The following is a 19,074-nucleotide window of genomic DNA, read 5'->3' as shown; positions in this document are numbered from 1 at the left end:
GAGACATACAACATGACAAAAGAGACATTTGATATATAATATGAGCGAATAAAGAAGTGCTAAAAGTTTAGTCCAAGTAATACAACATCTCCAAAAGAACTTTTGATGTCGAATAAAAAGGAAATGAAAAGAGATTTAAAAAAATGACAGGAAAAGAAAGAGATTCGGGAGTAGAAGAGGGATGAGAAGGGACGGAGGAAAGTGGAGGGAAGGAAAGAAGAGAGAGAGGAGGAGTAATTGTGCTTACAGGTTCTTGACACCGGTGATTCCTCTGAAAGCTTTCCTGGGAACCGCCTGGATCTGGTTCTCGCTCAGGTCTCTGGAGGCAGATAGAGAGACACACACACATTAACTGAGGTATTGGGAACACAGTGTGGAGGCCAAACCACAACGAGTGGATCTGTGTCTGACACACGCCGACTCGTGCCGCCGCACACAGCAGCTCACATGAACGTACAGACGATTACAGAACAAAGGCACAGGAGGGGAGGGAGAGAGAGAGAGAGAGAGAGAGAGAGAGAGAGAGAGAGAGAGAGAGAGAGAGAGAGAGAGAGAGAGAGAGAGAGAGAGAGAGAGAGAGAGAGAGAGAGAGAGAGAGAGAGAGAGAGAGAGAGAGAGAGAGAGAGAGGAGAGAGAGAGAGAGAGCGATATGGAGGGAGGCTGATATGACATTTATGATCAGTGGAACGATTTAGGTCCAAAGAGCTTCAAAGACAAAGGAAACTATCAGAAATGCTGCTGGAACGAGTCCATCTGCTCCCTTCAAGTGTTTGTGTGCAGGATTAATGGAGAGGTGGAGGCAGGGAAAGAACGAGAAAGTGAGAAGAAATCGGATACAGACTGAAGCGCCGAGTTCAAATGAAAACACTTTTTGATTTTGGTTTCGGAAAGGTTTTGCGTTTAAGGTGCGTTTAGATAGAACAACAAGTCACCAAATCTCAATTCCTGACTGTGAATCATGATTTTGACCAAAATGATATGATTCAAGGCCGAGGCGTCACGGGCAGTCACGACCTGTTATCATGCGCTACAATTAACAGCGCCAAACGGCGGCGTTTCTAAGGAGACGGGGTCAGAGCATTTAAAAAAAAACAACCAAAAAAACGGACACCCAAAACGCAACGCAAGTTTTGCATTTGTCACTTGAAAACATTGTGTGACCCTCCAACGCCTCAACTCCAAATAGAAGAAAAGATATATATTTCTAAGATGTATTTCTCCCATCATAACCAAGGGGAAAAAAAAAAACCATTTGTCCTTCTTTTCATCTTCAGCAGCAACAAATTGAACATGGCTGTGCATGTGCATGAATATGGCTCTAATGATTGCCATGTGTACAACATCCTCGCTTCAACGCTAATGCAACTGTTCATTTGGAAGCCTGGGCAGGTAAATAGGGTTCAGAAAGCGCAATGTCATTTAAAAACAAAAAAAAAATTGAGATATATCTTATATCAGTGTTTATTCCTGGCAGTCACGAAACGTAGACTCATACGTGATTATGTATATGAGATCGTCAGCATACACTTAGATAATTACAACAGCATAAAAGAACAGCAGAACTCAATCTGGGCTTTTGTCTTTGACCTTGACACACACACACACATACACACACACACACACACACACACACACACACTAGAATGAACAATCACAGTCTCAAAGACACACTCACACACACCATACCTTCCAGCCACCTAATTTACACACACATGCATTCATGTACACAAGGGGAAAATTGCTTGTGCATTATTCCAGAGCCAATCAACTTTTATTAGCGCCGTGCATGTTAATTGGCGAGCCGTGCTCGGAAAAGAGGAAACTCATTTTCTCAAGCGCTTTGGACGTTTCCCTTTCAGCCTTGTGTTTTCTGGCTCATTCCTTTTGTTTGACACGAGAGAGCGAGAGCTCCTTGTTTCGCCTCTGCAGGCCTTGTAGGGAATGCCTGGCATTTACACACTTTAGGCAAAGGGAAATTGGGCTTTTATGTGCAATTTTGCTCAACACAAGAAGGAGCCAAGCGTCAGATGTATCTGGATGTGTATTGTGATATTTTAATGCGCAGCACAGTCGAAACATGTTTACACGCCTCTTCTTGCAGGTTGTGACATGTTTTGGCTGCAGAGGTTCTTCTCTTCGAAGAGGAGTTTCCTCAGTTTTCCATCTCTGCTGCTCCGCCACTGACGTTGACAAAAGCAAATAAGAAACAGATAGAAAGCAGAGCTGTTATCAATCTCACTTTCTATTTCACATTCCCTTTTTCGATCATCTTCCCCATCCATCTACCTAACTTTCCTTCTACATCCATAAATCTATCTTGTTTATCTGTGTTATTTGCATGTCTCCGATACAGCCCTGCCCCAGACTGCCAGCGGAGAATGACAACAAGACAGAGCAGAAAAAAATCATTAAAAAGTCATATTTTAGAAGAGCATGGCTAATAAATCTTTATTGTTTTGTTTACCCACTGTGATATTTATTTGGGGTTTTTTTTGTGTTTGTTTTTTTTTCTAGCAGAAGGGAAAACCGTCCAAGTCCAATAAAAGCCATTATGACTCCATGTTTCTTTCTGTCGGCCTTTATGACTCCAGCTGAGCGACAGACACCAGCTCCAGGACGCTACTTCTCAGGCCCCGCTAATAAAACTCAAACGTCACAAGGCTTAAGTGTGGTTTGTTGTTTTTTTTTATCATATAGGTGGTTTCCATTTGTTTATTTGTACATCTACTTTTACAGGTTATGGAAATGTTTATGTGCACCCATTGCCGTTGCCGTCTTGTGACATTTGGGAAGGTGTAAACAGCCTTTTATTGGAAAGTTGGAAAGTGCAACACGTGAACTTAACAAGTAACACAATTCAATAAATCTGCTCTGCTGAAGCGAAGACCGAGGCTGCAGTGGTGTCGTGTGTCATAAATGTGCAATCGCCATTTCAAGTTGGACATCATTCACAACTCGTCTTAGTGTAAAGCTCTGTAAAGCAGTGAACGTGTGTGTGAAGTCCATTTATCATTTTGTAAATCATGATTGAAACCCTTGAAGAATATATTGTTAAAAACAGTAAGTTTGCAAAAAAAACATGATGTAGCAACCATAAAGATTCTGAGAGTAAAGCAAAAAGGTAAAAACACACATGACGACTGACTAAAGAGATGTAGTAAACAATAATAGTGACTTTGCACAAAACAACTAAGAAATTGGACTTTCACTGAAAAAAACAACAAAAAAACAACACAACTCCCAGCTCCATCAGGGCTTAATAACCTCGAAAGACCTAAACCTTCCTCGAATATTTCCAAGTAGAAGGATTACAAACAGTTTATTGTCCGGATAACTCCAAAAAATTAAGACAAATACGAAACCGATCAAATGTCTAATTCCCCTTGACAGAATGGAAAACCCAATCCGAGTGTGGTCTGGAAACAGTAGAAAACAAGCTCACGTCATGTCGTTGCTTTCTGATTACATCGTTGCTTCATTCCAACTGATGCGTAAAGAATCAAATATGTTACACTTGCTCTTAACCAAACATTACCTACTTTAAATCAGGGTGGTTGGCACACGACTGAAGCAAAGCCATGCAGAAACCAGCTCTATGGAATAATAGCAATCACCTATCCATCGTGTGTTGTCGTGGGGGGGGGGGAGCTGACTTTAGCAAGCCTGACTTTAGTGAAGTTAGGATGTGATAGGACCGATTTGATTGACTAGTAAATTTTCCAGGCCCTTTAAAATGCAGGCGGACGCCTCGCCTGCCATTTGACCCGACGCTTCTACGACCTCTGAGTACAGGCAGATATTAAAAATGACTCTCGGGTGTTATCGCAATGTATTATTAATGTCTGAGTAAATTCAACCCCCGCGGGCCCCGGTGATGTCTTCATGTAAACAGCTGTCGTCCTCTCATCCCTGCGTGAGTCATACCTGCTGACCTTTGAGTGGAGCCACGGATATCACCCACAGGAGGTTGGCCTGCGGTCCTCCGAAAGGACACTGGGGGCCGGAGGAACAACAAAGGCAGAGGCGCGCGCACACACACACACGCACGCACGCACGCACGCACACACACACACACACACACACACACACACACACACTTACTTTAACTCCCTACGTTTTAACAGGAATATCTGCACGTTCACCTGTATCTGTCAACTGTCATAACTTCTTTCAACTTGATGTAGCATTGCTCTCTGTGCACACGTATGTGTGTGTGTGTGTGTGTGTGTGTGTGTGTGTGTGTGTGTGTGTGTGTGTGTGTGTGTGTGTGTGTGAGAGATGTTCCATTTTTCAAAAATATCCAATGGCACCCACGAGTGGCCCGACGTGAAAGCGACATCATTTTCATGGTTTCTGCTGTTTCGTCGTGAACTGACGTCATTTTCAACATGTTACCATGTGAAGGCAAAACGTGTTCTGAAACAAAGACCCGAGGCCAACGTGAAAACGGGGCCGAAGGGAAAAAGCTGTCGATGTTGACCCATTATTTTTTTTTTATCATGCTCTTGTTTTACTGGTCTGGCTCAACTGACATAAATTTTGGTTCCTAAATGAGTCCAACACTACCTCTCGAAAACACCACCAGATCAGGGCTCATGTGAAACTGAGCAAATTTAGCATCCAGCTAATAAGTACAGCGTTTATTGACAGTTGGCAGCGATGTTACACTTCAGTCGGCGTCCTCCATTCTGCTGCCACATTTCAATTTAATACTGGTGCTCCTCTGTTCCAGCAGCATTTCAGGGACTGAGCAATTAATCTGAGAGGAACGAATTCTATTAGAGAGACGGACGGCCGTTTGAATTATGCATCACTTCTCTTAGGATGACAAATTCTGTAAATTATAGCGATGCTGATTATGAAAACAACTGCATAGCTTTTGAGGAATAGAAGGGATCTACGGGAATTGGACAGGGAGAAGACAAATAACATGCATATGTTTAGAAAACCATGTTAAGTCCGATGTGTTCAAAGAGAAGACGAGGAAAAAAAAGAAGGAGCCAAACAAGCAAAAACAGCAGCAGCAGCAGATGAAGCAAACTTCCATTGCTCATTCCATGTTTGTCATGGCTTTCTAAGTGCTGTATAATTGATTGAATTTTGAACAAATGTATTCCAGGCCTCCCCCTTTTGCAGCACAAAGACCCCCCCCCCCCCCACCCCACCCCCACGGCAAACCTTTCACAGCCAAGGCCTCTCCTTTCTGGGCACGGTGACTCTCTGTGGCCCCGAGAAGTCTACAGGGATTGAGGACAACAGTGAGATCCTCCTCGGGATGGGTGTGTGTGTGTGTGTGTGTGTGTGTGTGTGTGTGTGTGTGTGTGTGTGTGTGTGTGTGTGTGTGTGTGTGTGTGTGTGTGTGTGTGTGTGTGTGTGTGTGTGTGTGTGTGTGTTCCTCCTAGCGATCACCTCCTCCATATTAAGATCCATTATTCATGTGTGAAGAATAATAACATTTGTGAGGTCACCCTCTGTCACTTCGGATATTACTGTTAACCCTTTAACACATGTACACGCACACCGACCGCCACACACACACACACACACACACACACACACACACACACACTCCTCTGAAACCGGTGCTGCTCATTTACTCATCTACATATTCAAGTATTCAAAAATACCACAAAAAAAAGGCCAGTATGAAAACAGAGAAGTTATTACTAAAAGGGCCCTCCCCGTTTTGTCCCCCACACACACATTGAATAAGCCACTTCTCCCCAGGTATCTGGCCCTGTGTTCTTGATATTAGATGGATCCAGCCCGAGGCTGATCCAGATATGAACCGGGGCCGCCAAGCCCTCAAACCGTTAACCCCTGCACACGGGAGCAGAACCAGACCTGTGTGATTTCGCGTGGCTTTTGTGTCAGACGGCATCACACGAGGTCTCAGTTAGCGAGAGATGACAAGGAGGGCAGCAGAGGTGTGTATCCATGTGTCAGGTGGAATTTGGCGGCTTCGGCCCAAAAGAAACAGCAGGTGAGTGCGAGCGGACGGGCCGCCGTGTATATGCAATGTTGTGTCTGTCTTTGATTAAAAGAGGAGTGAGGGCAGTGGAAGAAAGGAAGAGTACTGACCCTTGGCCAGGCTCCAGGGGTGAGATGAGAAATGTAAAGAGGGGGGAGGGGGGGGTTGAAGAAGAAATATGAAAGAGAGCGAGAAAATGCGAGCGTAGGAAGACAGAAGTGGCACCCTTTCGTTTTCTTTTCTTCCCTGAAACCTGAGAGCTTCAGTGGTTCGCATCAGCCTCTCGCCTCTCATCCTCCTCGACTTCTTCTTCCCCTCCTCCTCCCACTATATCACTTTCTCTCCTTCTGTCTGTCCCCCCCCCCCCCTGGGGGCTGTAACTGCATTTAATATTGTTCCATAAAGAGAGTAATAAATATCGACTGCTGGCCAGCTCATATTCCCCCTTGTTTTTTAAGGCACTCTACTGTAGGGTAAGGCCAAAGTCATGCAGAAGGTATTACGGCGCTCCCTCCCTGTGCCGCAAAATGGGATTCAATACCGTCTGCTTCCAGTACCCTCTGAAGCCATTTTACCTCAGTGTTAAGGACTGCTTCTGATTTAAATCCAGGTGAGGCCTGACGTCTTTCCTCTCAGCCTGCAAACATGCATTTTGGGTCATTTAGTGACTCTAAACTGTCCATAAGTGTTAGTTTCTTTGTTTTCCTGATGACGGAGTGGGAACCTGCTGCATCCACGGTCAGCTGAGATGGGCTGGAGCCCTCCGTGACTCAAAGTTGGATAAAGTGTTCAAAAAAGATGGATGAATAATAGACCGTTTAAACCAAGTCCTGTAATCATAGAAAAAAGATGAGTGGTAAGGAGGCTGTCAGATGATTTTTTTTGTCACAATGGATGAATTTAAGATGTGAGCGTAGCAGTTTTCCCTACGCAGCAGCCAGTAAAAGCACGGCGAGCGTAGATGTATGCTGTCTAGAGAAGATAAATACACAATATGTTATCGAACCATTACAGAAGACAGGGCGGTATCTGGTCTAACATGGCATCTGAGTGGAAATAACTCAAATTTAACCTTTGCATATGATACGCTAACCATTGTTTTATTGGGCAAATTGAAAAGGAACTGGCAGTAATTTTTCTTTTTTTCTTTTTTTTTCTTTCCCAACCCTCATTTATCCTGGAAAAACTTACTGAGTATAAATGCTGCATGCTGGCAACGCTACAGACTTATAGCTCAATGCATAGAAAACTGGAACCTTCACATTATAACCGCGGTCTTGAATTGTTGGCTCCGGAGCGACTCCACTTGAACGATTGTGAAGCGTGCCAGCAAACCGGGGGGATATATTATCCGACATGCTGGCGGAGCGCTGCAGAGCAGTGCGGGGCTGCACAGCCAGTGGTTTCTATACATGTATTTTAAAGTTTTGAAACAAATTTTTTATTGCCAGACTGTCATTGGTTTAGTGTTGGGAGCAACGTTGGCCCATGAAATTAAGTGCCTTTCTGTTTTCGTATTCTCTTCCTTCAGTCTCCATTACATAACTCTGCATATCATGTTTGCAAGCTGTTGTTTACGTCCTTGCTACTTTGCGAGGACTGACTTTCCCTCCTCGTGTCGCGCAAGTTTTGCAAACTGCTTGCCCGTCAGCTTTGCATTCATCACAGAGATATAAAAGTGTTATCGATCATTTTGTCTTGCTCTTGGCAAAGAAATCATAAGCATATTTGTCTTAAATGCAGAAGTGGTATCGGAGCGTCTCTCCCAATCTGCGAGCCTTCCCTAAAAGCTTGTTGTTTACACGACGGAATACATTTCAGCAACTGGAAGACGTCGCTGCGAAGACAAACAGAAGTACTTCCCGTCAGACACGTACAACCTTAGAGTCTGTCCTCTGTGTCCTGGCAAACTATTAAAATGGAGGACAAGCAACACAGTCTTCCTTCCATATATAAATATATATATATTCTTCTTTTTTGCTATTCTGGTTCCAGTCTTTGGAATTCTTCATCAGTCTTTTGACTCGATGCCCTTGCCTCGGCGCCCTGAGCCTCCTCCTCCTCCTCCTCCTCCTCCTCCTCCTCCTCCTCCTCCTCCTCTATTCAACCCACCCCAACTCCACTCCACTCCCTGTGATTTAATTAAGTTGGTGCTTTATGAATAAAAATATTGCCCCCCCTCTATTGATCATGTTGGAAGGGAGGTTGACAGCCCCGGCTGGCTGGAACGGGACAGGACAGCCACTTTCCTAAGTCTCTCCATTACACCAACCCAAGTAAGTAAAGTGTGCTCTTGTGATCAGTGTGTGTGTGTGTGTGTGTGTGTGTGTGTGTGTGTGTGTGTGTGTGTGTGTGTGTGTGTGTGTGTGTGTGTGTGTGTGTGTGTGTGTGTGTGTTCTATGCAGTGGGATTCACCTTTAAATCACATTCTAACCAGTTCAGAAGACTCACACAGTCACTGTGTTCACATGGCCACTCTTCTCGTCAATCTGATTGAATTCCTTCCAACTCAGAGGACAGATTGTTGTTTTAGTGAGTGAAGTGATCAAAGTGATGCTCATATGCACCAAGAATAGTCACTCGATCAATCCCACAATGCTTTGCACTGTTGAACCTCGTGAGGATTGAAAGTATAGTAGTTTGCGGGAGGGCTCAACCAACAACCTCCGTGGTCAGAACCTGACAAGGAAGGACGGGTTGTACGCTCGGTTAAGCTGTTGTGATTTGCCGCAAACATTTTCTTTAAAAAAGCAGTAGGCGTCGGTCAATATGCACAATGACAATCATCTGGCAGCAACTCAGCAGACATGATCCGGACAAGTGTGTATACGGAGGCCAATGGGAATCAGCGCCCAAATAAATCCCTGGAGTTTCCCTTGACAACGGCTGCTGTACAAAATGACCCGAGTGCTGCGCAGGTACATTTGCACAAACTCAATCATCCAGTTCAATCAGCACATCCATCCCGTGATTCTTTAGACTATGAAATGTACTTGCACAAAAGGTGTGTAATTCAACTTTACCAGGAAACCAGGATTGAAGACGGATTTGCTAGCTAAACTGATCAAGCTTCAGTCTTGTCGTTTCTTGTGGTGACGTTGCACAACAGACGTACGTGTGAAGTTTTACTGTAACAGTGTGAAGAAAGCTGAGGCGCTGTTATACATGGTGTGATCAGCGGTCTTGCCACAGTTACCTTGAAAAAGTAATCTGATTTTTCATTACTCCTATAAAAGATAGCATAGTTACTTTACTGATTACTTGTTTTTAAAAGTAACCCAGTTCGATGACAAGTTAGTACAACACCTTGTGTGTGTGTGTGTGTGTGTGTGTGTGTGTGTGTGTGTGTGTGTGTGCGCGCGCATGTGTGTGTGTGTGTGTCTCCCCACAGACAAGAAACTCGTCCTGCAGGACGCTGCAACAGTAACACACAGTGACTCAGTGAAGTAACTTTAATCTGATTACTGGTTTGGAAATAGTAACACGTTAGATTACTGGTTACTGAGAAAAGTGTTCATATCACCGGCGTCACCGGCGATCCGATCATACCCCATCTCAATTGAATAGGCCCCACGTCGTCAGGTAGATCCCCAATTGAATGAAACTGGTATTTAATCAGATGACTTGTGGTCCATGGTGGATCCAACAAAGCACCAAAAACGCCTCACAAGCACAGGAAGAACATTCAAAGTTGACACCCAGACAAATCCTGTCTGTGTGAAGCAACACTGCAGCACCGAGGCACTGGCAAAAGTTGGGTTTTTTTATCCTTCAGCTTGATTTTCCAGTAAACAGCAAATTAACTTACAGTATATGGTTCAGCCGCCTCTCTGCCCGAGGACACTGCAACATCACAAAAGGGCAAGCAGGGCAAAATTCTGTATGGAAACTTGTGACTGAAAGACCCCCGGCGGCTCTGACCAGCTGAGCCGCCGCCCACTGTGGAGGGCCGTATGTCTGTGTGTGTTTTCAAGTGAACCAGCCTTTAGGGAGCTGTAGCGTCTAAATCAAACTAAGCATTCTCAAAAGCTCTCGTGGGTCCTCACTCACCCTTCGTTAGAGACACACACACACACACACACACACACACACACACACACACACACACACACACACACACACACACACACACACACACACACACACACACACGTTCCTCAAAAGCCTCCTTTGATACATACACTGAATCAGCATAATAAATGGACAATGTCGGCACTTTTTCTTTCTCTCTGCCCAGTTCTCTCTCCTCCTCTATCCATCGCTCTGCGTAAAGGCTGTAAGTATCTATTATGTTTTGTCGATACTGTAATTAAATTGGACAGCTTAATGCAATTCTCCGTGATCCATAGGCCTTTATGGATATAAAAGCTTTTCTGGCCCCATGCCCGAAAGACGTCCAACAAATTTAGATGAGTTACTATCGGAAGAAAAAAAAAAAAAAAAAAACTGTTGTAGAGGTTAAGGTAGCAGGGCGCACACATGGTCATTTGTTACTGGCTAATTCACTTTAATGTCCCCGATGTCGTTTTTGTTTTAATACATTTTTTTATTTGAATTGTCATCCGCGGGACTGTGCAATATGGCTACTCCGTGTCTTCTTCCTGTCCCTCTTGTTGGTCTTTCCTTTCACTCCTGGTGCTTTAGCTAAGCGAGGCTGCAGACTCTTAGGGACATTTATGGAGCTAATAAAAGTTGGAGCGGCGAAGGATCAAGAGAGGACATTAGAATGGACACGGGGAGGGGAGATAAATGGAGGGAGAGGAGGGTGGATTAACAGGCGGGCGAGAGAAGATAGAAAGTGACTATGGTGTGATATATGGAAAGACGAGTGGAGGGTGGAGTGGAGACGGACAAGCTCTCACATAAGGGATCGTAACACGGCTCCAATGTGACGACTGTCACGCAACCAGCTCGTTCACAGAGGTAACGAGTACCGGAGCTCAGCACTGCTGATTCGCTATTGTACGTGGAGTAATTGGTGCCTACTTTTGAATGCACATCTGTATTTCCTCCTCCCCAGAGTGCTGGAAGGGGCTCGTTCTTGGGTTTAACATGGATCCTTCAGACTTACAGCGCAGGGATCAGAGCAGTCGATGGTAACAGTTGCTCGTACTGAAGTCATCTGCTCGTGACTAATTTAAATATATACTTCAATACAAGCCCTTTACTTTCATACCTTTGCTGGATACCTTTATAGAAGTATGTGTACTTCAATTAAGTACGGACTATGAGTAGTTTTGTCACTTGTGCTTTTAATTATCTTCACTAATGACGCGATGAGCCATCTTCAGAGAACTGATTTTTTTTTTTTTTTATTGCCTTTCGAGTGCTGTTTTTCTGGGCTTATCCAGGGCACTCTGAAAGGAGAGGAAGCTGAAGAATGTTCTCAGATCACAGAGGACTTGTAATCCTTCAATTAAAATTAAAACACCATAATCACAAAAAAAAAAAAAGTGGGCTTTACAGGCGCAGCCGCCATATCTCATCCAGTCTGACACTCAAAGGGGATGCCATGGCTGCTACATAGCAGATCAGTGTTTCAGTTCACTTTTAAGAAAAGGAGGACATATTATAACAAGAGGAAAACCATGAATGGGAATGTGTACTGCATCAATATAAGCACTATAGGCAGGGAGAGATTACTTGTCGGAAAAGGAGAGAGGATGCTTCAATGATTCGATCTAATTGAGTGGAAGACAAAAAAACTAAAAAAAGAAATTTGACCCTTTTAAAATCAGATTTCTGACTCATTATTGTTCTCGGTTGGAACTTCAGCTGCTGTTTTTTTCACCACGTATAAATCCACTTAGTTTCCACCATGGGGTTTGCTGATTAGCTATTTGGGTTGACAAGTAGTTGACCGGGTGTACTAATAGAGTTGATGGTAAATGTGTATTGTCCATCTCCTCTGCCATTCTATCCAACTCAGAGAGACAGTCAGGTATTACCACCTATGGGCGATCCGAGAACAACTGGTCTACAGACAACTCCTCCACAAAACTGCAACCACGGACAACTTGTCCACGGATGAGCTTTCAGACATTTTTTGGAGAAAATAAATCCTGAACAATGTACTTTTACATATTATTTCTAATGGATGTGTTATTTATGTTTCATATATCTAGTGTATGTCCATATATATTGAGTATGATATCATATGGCTTTTTATTCTGGTTAAGAATGGTCTTCTTTGGCCACATGACGCCCCCACCTGAAACCTGAACACTGCCGAGTACGTTCCACTTCACTTATGACTGTATCAGTCATATTTTAATCATGTTTATCATGCAACGTAGCTACTGTAGGAGCCGCGCAGCTCATTAACATGTCAGAAAACGATCTTACGACGTGTCTACGAGCACCTGAATGCATCACTCAAAGACGTCATCTATGAAGCAGCATTTTAACTGATTATTAGCTTATTATTGTGTCAAATATACTGATATATCTTGTGTTTTTGTGTCAAATACAGTTAATAATCCTTCCAAATGTGGCAAATATACTTTGAAATCCAATCCTAGATTTCAATTAACATGTAGTCCAAAACAATGTCATTGAGGTAAATGGGAAGAACGTTCAAACCCTAAACTGGACTTGAATCAAATGCTCACTATGAGGCGAGCGTCCGAACCAGAAAGCGTCTGTCTATTGAATCATCCAGCGCTGATTCTTCTCAGCTTGTCAGGAAGTCCGTTCAGAATAAAACATGTGCTTCATCACACATGTGAATCACAGGATCCACTGTCGTGACCCCAGCAGAGAACAGCCAACAAACAGCATCATGTGCATCATGTGCCTTTGAGCAATTCATCGCATACTGTGTCTTCTTAAATAATTCATCAAATCCATTCATATTCTTCTCAAATATGTTGAATTTGAAAGTTGAATGATATCCAACATACATGCTGTATGAGTTGTCAGAGCCAATGCTAATCTGAACATCGTTACATACTGTTAAAGTCACTGAAATGCACCGCAACCTTTGGCACTGTGAACTGTACGTCACCATCTCTGCCACATTTCTAACATCCTCCTTCCTCCTCTGCCAAACAAACTGTAATAAGTGATCTTCAACGTGTCATGGTCAATCACAAGCGATCTCCCATGTGATCCCACGACTACAATGAAGGTCGTTAAATCACAATAGAGTATCAATGAGCCACAGCCTCGGCTCCATTGTTCGCTGACATTGGAAATCTCAGGTCATTGATGTGTAAAACCTACAGTGACCGTCCCCAGGAGCTCGTTTCCATGACAGTCTTGCAAAGATCTCAGTCCCTACCAGCGCTAATGGTACAACATACTCTATAGTCACATTCACCTGACTCGGAGGAGGAGATGGAGTTAATATGAACAGTGTGAAGCAAAACCATTTTCCACAGATTTCTAATAACACAAACACAAATTTGAAAGCTTGTCTCCGATACTTAATGGCACACCCGTAGGATGGTCATCAGCGCATTATTAATTAGGAAAGGGTTAACATCATAACAAAACACCAGCAGCACATTCTTCCATGTCAAAAAAAATAAAAAATAAAAATGGACTACCATGAGAAATGGATTTAAGGAATAATGGCTGATGGAGGATTTAGGCTGCATACTCATTTTGAGAATGGCCAAAGCTCCTTGACTAAAGGGATTTCTTCTTTTGGGAAGCGTTTGACCAGCGTGGAGTTGTTTGTGATTCCCTCGGTCCACACAGCTGTCGAAAAAACCCCATTGAGATGCTCAACTCCAAAGCTATGTCAGTTATTAAAATCTAAACAGAATGGATTTAGAAGTTTTCAAGAAGGGAAAAGGAGAAGTTAAGAACATAATTCATAACAGCGTTTGACTGAAAAGCCCAGCTTGGGGGAACATTTTTTAACACTGCAGAGCATGTGTTAGTAGGAATAAATCATCTTGAAGATTAAATGGCTAAGTTCTTCATTGTATGTAGTAAACGGACAGGAAAGCCTTTAAAGCAAATGGTGGCGCATGTTCATAAATGGCTGATGGAGGGAGAGATAATGGACGCCGCCGCGTAAGCGTCAGAATGAGGATGAACCTGAAAACCCCTGCCGGAGTCTTCAGCGAGGGACTGGATTGGCTCTACAGAGGACGCGCTCTGACGACGATGGCCTGTTGGGCTGTGCGATGGACAAGCCCACATAGTGAAGGCTGAAGGTGACGCCATTAATTCACCTCACCTCGCTTCCTGCTTGTTTTGCAGACCGCCACACACCAAACATTTCATATCCACACCACTCATGTGATTTATTAATTTGTATTTCTAATTATTAATTTTGTACCCCCAGTCTTACACTGTCTAAATGAAATGCACACATTTTCACATCGGAATAATATCATTGCCACATTTCTGTGTGTTAATTCTGGTTTTTTTTTCTCCATTTTGAGTTACCGTGCTGATGGGAGGAGACCAGACACTCTTTTATGCCAACGCTCAAGTAATTGGCCAGACCATCTCTTGCCATGGCAGAGGGTTTTTTTTTTGGAGTGTCGGTAAGTTTCCCCATCATTAGTTTGTGTATTGTCATTGGTGTTTCCCCCCCTTTTGTATCTTAATTGGTTTTACCCAGCCACTGTGTGTACTCCCTCATGGCTCATTCTGTTGGGTCACATATTTTGAGTTTGTTTTGTTGGGATAAATAAAAACCTGTTTTCCTCAACTGCTTGGTCCCTGACAGGCGGGCTGAAAGTAGGAGGAAGGCACAAAGAGGAGAGACGAGAAGGCAACGTGCAGTCATGAGGTGGAAGCATGAAGCTGGGACAACGTATGGCAAGTGAACGGAGCTGAAGATGAAGGCAACGATGGTTTTACAGGAGGAGAGGAGTCCAGGTGTCAGGTGGTGAGCAGTAAAGCTCGGTTCTAGTGAGCAAAGGTGGCGGAGGAAGGAGCGATGAAGAGGTGTGTGTGTGTGTGTGTGTGTGTGCGTGTGTAAAGAAGCTGACTGTCGTTTTGCCTTTATAAGCATCTTGGGAGCATCTCAGCACCCATAAATAATACACAGCAAATTAGCAGATTGAGCAGGAGAGTGGGACTGCTGGAAGTGTGTGTGTGTGTGTGTGCTGCAGAACAAGAACGCACATGCTCGCGCTGCGCCGTACAAGCCTTTTGGACGTGGGTCTTTATCAAACACCCGGCACTGCGTGTTCAGCGCAGCCTTCATGCACACCGCGTGTCTCTGAGCCCCGTCTGTGTACTTGCACTGTGTACATCGTGCATCCCCGCCACTTCTGCCAGTTCTGATCCGGCTCGCAGCAGGTCAGCGTTGTCAAGGTTACTGCCAGCCATTTTACCGGCGGGCCAATTAACTTTTAGCACAGAAACGGAACAAAACAGCCCAGGTGTCTCCGCGGCGCCGAGGTCAGAGGAAGACAGTGTGCAGGAGTGTGTGTTTTAAAAAAAGACCCAACAACCAAAGGCTGTGTGTGTGTGTGTGTGTGTGTGTGTGTGTGTGTGTGTGTGTGTGTGTGTGTGTGTAACGTGGTATAGTTAAAGATGGCACAGCAAGATATTGTTATCTCCGCATTAGAGAAATGGTTGCATTGGCCTTTTATGATGGTTAAAGAAAAGAAAGAAAAAAAAGCCCAGCTCAGTGTGAGGTGAGCAATCGGGGCGTTAAACCCAGCACAGCTCACAGGGGATCCCAGGAGAGGCAAGTGAGGTTGAAAGTCTTTTCATGGAACAAATTAATCATTTGATATGGCTTCGAATATCTAATTAGTTGTATTACTCTATTACTTTGTGATGCTGCACCTTTTGACTTTCTCCACCACCCTGACACCAACAGGTGATTTAGGCCCCGTTTACAGGAAACCCGCTCAAGTCAAAACACAGTATTTTTGCATTTTCCTGTCATGGAAGTTTGGCGTTTACGTGACAACATTTTCAAAATGATGTCCATTTACATGGAAACGGCAGAAAAACTTAAAATGATGCAGTTTTCAGGTTGGGCCAGTACTGGGTCCCGTTTTGTTTTTACAATGAAACCGTATACACATGCATATATACACAGACACAATATTGCGCTAAAAACAATGGTGAGGACGCGGACATTGTAGTGGACAGATGAGCGGGTTGGATTGTTATCACAGTGACCGTCAAAATAAAACTACCAAGTCCAGGAGAATATGGACTGGGAGTCATGACACCATGGAGGAAACATTATTGTCCATCTACTTGCACATCTGTGGAAGAACTATTTACTACGGCACGCTACGCGAGTACAATGAAACACAAACGTAAAAAAGAAATGCACAAACGTCCATAAGAAAATATGTGGTGTCCAAAGTCGTGTATTGTCTTATTAGTTGCTTAAACCTCCACAGCAAACACTTCAAATGTGTAACTGAATGACAATATCGTCCTCTTCTTCTTCAGGAAGAAGAAAAGAGCTGTAGCCCGACCATGAACTCTCACGGACACATTCTAGGATACGAGATACGAAAAAAACAGCTTCCACTTGTGCTGTACCGAATCTGAACGACAGGAAAACTCACAGAATCTGACCTCTCTTGTTAATAAAACATGTCTTCTGCGAAAATGCTTGTTGAAACAACTGTTGTTTACTTGCAAAGAAAAAAAAACAAAATAAGTGGTTGGATGTATTCCAAATAAAATCCATTAGAGTGTCTCGAAACACAGGTTTTTGCATCTTGGAAGGAAATTTGCACCATTAACAGTCATGTATTTTTCAGACAATTCACCGAGGACAAGTGGATTGATGGAAAAAGAAAAGCAGAGGCCTGCACACAGGTTGGATCCTCCTGAACCTACTGGCTGAATTAGATTGATTGTGAAGGCGAACAGCGCCGACTGTCATCTCCTCTTCCCGTGTAATGGTCGGCTTCTTCCTCTGACAGACCGTCTCCCAACAACGGCTGCTGGCTGCTTAGCCTGAGGGACAATCTGCCCACCATGGTCTGTGTGTGTGTGCGCGTGTGCATGCGTGTGTGTGTGTGTGTGTGTGTGTGTGTGTGTGTGTGTGTGTGTGTGTGTGTGTGTGTGTGTGTGTGTGTGTGTGTGTGTGTGTGTGTGTGTGTGTGTGTAAGCTATGTCGAGAGAGTAGGAGAAAGAAAGTATAAAACAAACTAGGAAAAAAAAAACATAAAAAGAGATTGGGGAGATGAAGAAGAAATAAATGAATAAAAGATACAACCAGGAGAGAAAATAAACTATTTTCTCCGTGTGTGTATGTGTGTGTGTGTGCGTGTGAGTGTGTGTGTGTGAGTGTGTGAGTGTGTGTGGTGTTGCTATGCTGTCTCCAGGACTTAATCTCTTTAGAAAGCCCCAAGATCCAGTTAGAAACAGCAAGTGGCTAATGTCAGGGCTAACTGGAAGAGAGCGATCCGTGTGTGTGTGTGTGTGTGTGTGTGTGTGTGTGTGTGTGTGTGTGTGTGTGTGTGTGTGTGTGTGTGTCTGTGTGTGTGTGTGTGTGTGTGCGGCAGTATCCATATCCTTGTTAAAAACTGCTGTCATGCCTCCGCTGTACACCGGAGCATTGGTTGAATACATGTTATCGTATTTGCAGTCATATCTCACTTAAAGGTGGTCGTGTGATATTTTGACGTATGTGTGTGTGTATGTGCATATGTGTGTGTGTGTGTGTGTGTTGGGTGTGTCTGAAAAGCAGCAGTGCCCATTAAGGCAGGCAAGATTAGATTGAGTGGATCCAGATCTGTGCTGTTGTTCCTCTCCAGGAATTGTATTTAAAAAAAAAAATAAAAATAAAAAATGAGGTGCAGGAAATGGATGCTGGGATAATTTGGCCACTCGATACATATTTAAAAACATCATGTCGGGAATAAATTGGTTTTACATTTGGTTAACTGAAAAATTGCAGGAGCACGTGACTGCTATTCCTGTTGGTCAGTGAGATTTAAGAATGCAGTAAATCTGGTCTCAGCATGGAGAAAATGACTAAACTTCCTTCAATTCATCTATGTTTTATACACTTTATTCAAATTCATGTTGCAGAGGGGGGCTGGAGCTCATCGCATTGGACTGTGAGTAAAGGCAGAATACTACGAAGACAAAGACATGACATCTGAATCAAAACTTTAAATTGTGGCCAGATATTTGGATTTCATGACCTGAAATAAGTAATAAAGGCCCACAAATTAGTATTTGATGTCCCCAAATTAAGATTGTGTGGCCTCAAATTAGTAGTTTAAAGGGGCTCCATAGGATACACTTGGAGAGAATACAGGTATATCTCAAAAAACAAGACTACAATCAGTTTATTTTCACTTCTAACAAAAAAAACATTGATATATTGCATTTTTATGCATTTTTTTAATTACACACCAAAGGAGATACTACCTGCCAAGTTTGACAATTTTAACTTTGAAATCACAACAGCATTCTTTTTCTTTTTTTTTACTTTAGATACCAACAATTTCACAAAAAAAAAAAAAAAAAAAAGCCTATATTTTGTTCCAAGCCAATAAGCTCCAAACACCGATGTGCTGTGTATTATTTTTGGCACATGAGGGTATTTTATGTGCAAAGGCATGAAGATAAATGTTGTGAATGTGCTCGAAGCTGTCGTGACGTGATTAAAAAGGACGCGGTGATCAGCGGTTTTGTCACAGAGAGTAAAACTGCAGCTAAGTCACCCACTGCCATAACAAACGATAAGACGCTGACACTGCCAAATGATCAACGCCCAGATTGGCCGCTCACACACACACACACACATGCATGAATAAAACGACAATTTTTCCCCCCCCCCCTCTCCCTCACAGGTCTCAGCTCTGCATGTCTGTCTTTGCGTCAGTCTCTGAAAATGGGACGTGACCTGTCCTTCACAAATTGTGCTTCATCGATCCTTCACTGGACAAAATGCTGCTCCGCTACACCTCGTATAACCACGCGCCGGCAAATGCCGTCCACCTCAAACATTGTGGTATGAAAACCATTCACTGCCCGAGGGAATGTATATATATATATATAGAGGGGGAATAAAGGATGGATGCAGTCAGACAGAAATTGAACCAAATTCTCTCCTCCCACCCAATCACACCGCATCACAAATCACCGCTTCTGCTGCTAATTCAGGGCTGATACGGTGTGCGGCACAGGCCTGGCATGTGGCA

At 43.6% G+C, this 19,074-nt stretch overlaps 1 protein-coding gene across 1 annotated transcript in view; it reads right to left on the bottom strand.

Annotated features, from left to right (window-relative positions):
• Window positions 1–19,074, bottom strand: part of slit3 (slit homolog 3) — a gene marked incomplete at its 5' end in the record, with an annotated part of 301,781 nt that overhangs the window by 136,702 nt on the left and 146,005 nt on the right. Inside the window, 1 exon segment of the mRNA XM_080502187.1 lies at window positions 248–319. Within this exon segment, the coding sequence (XP_080358313.1) occupies window positions 248–319 (72 nt within the window).

The sequence above is a fragment of the Blennius ocellaris genome (assembly GCF_963422515.1).
Source record: "Blennius ocellaris genome assembly, chromosome: 9".
Lineage (NCBI taxonomy): Eukaryota > Metazoa > Chordata > Actinopteri > Blenniiformes > Blenniidae > Blennius > Blennius ocellaris.
The sequence above is the reverse complement of the archived record's forward strand: the minus strand, read 5'-3'. Positions and strand labels throughout refer to the sequence as shown.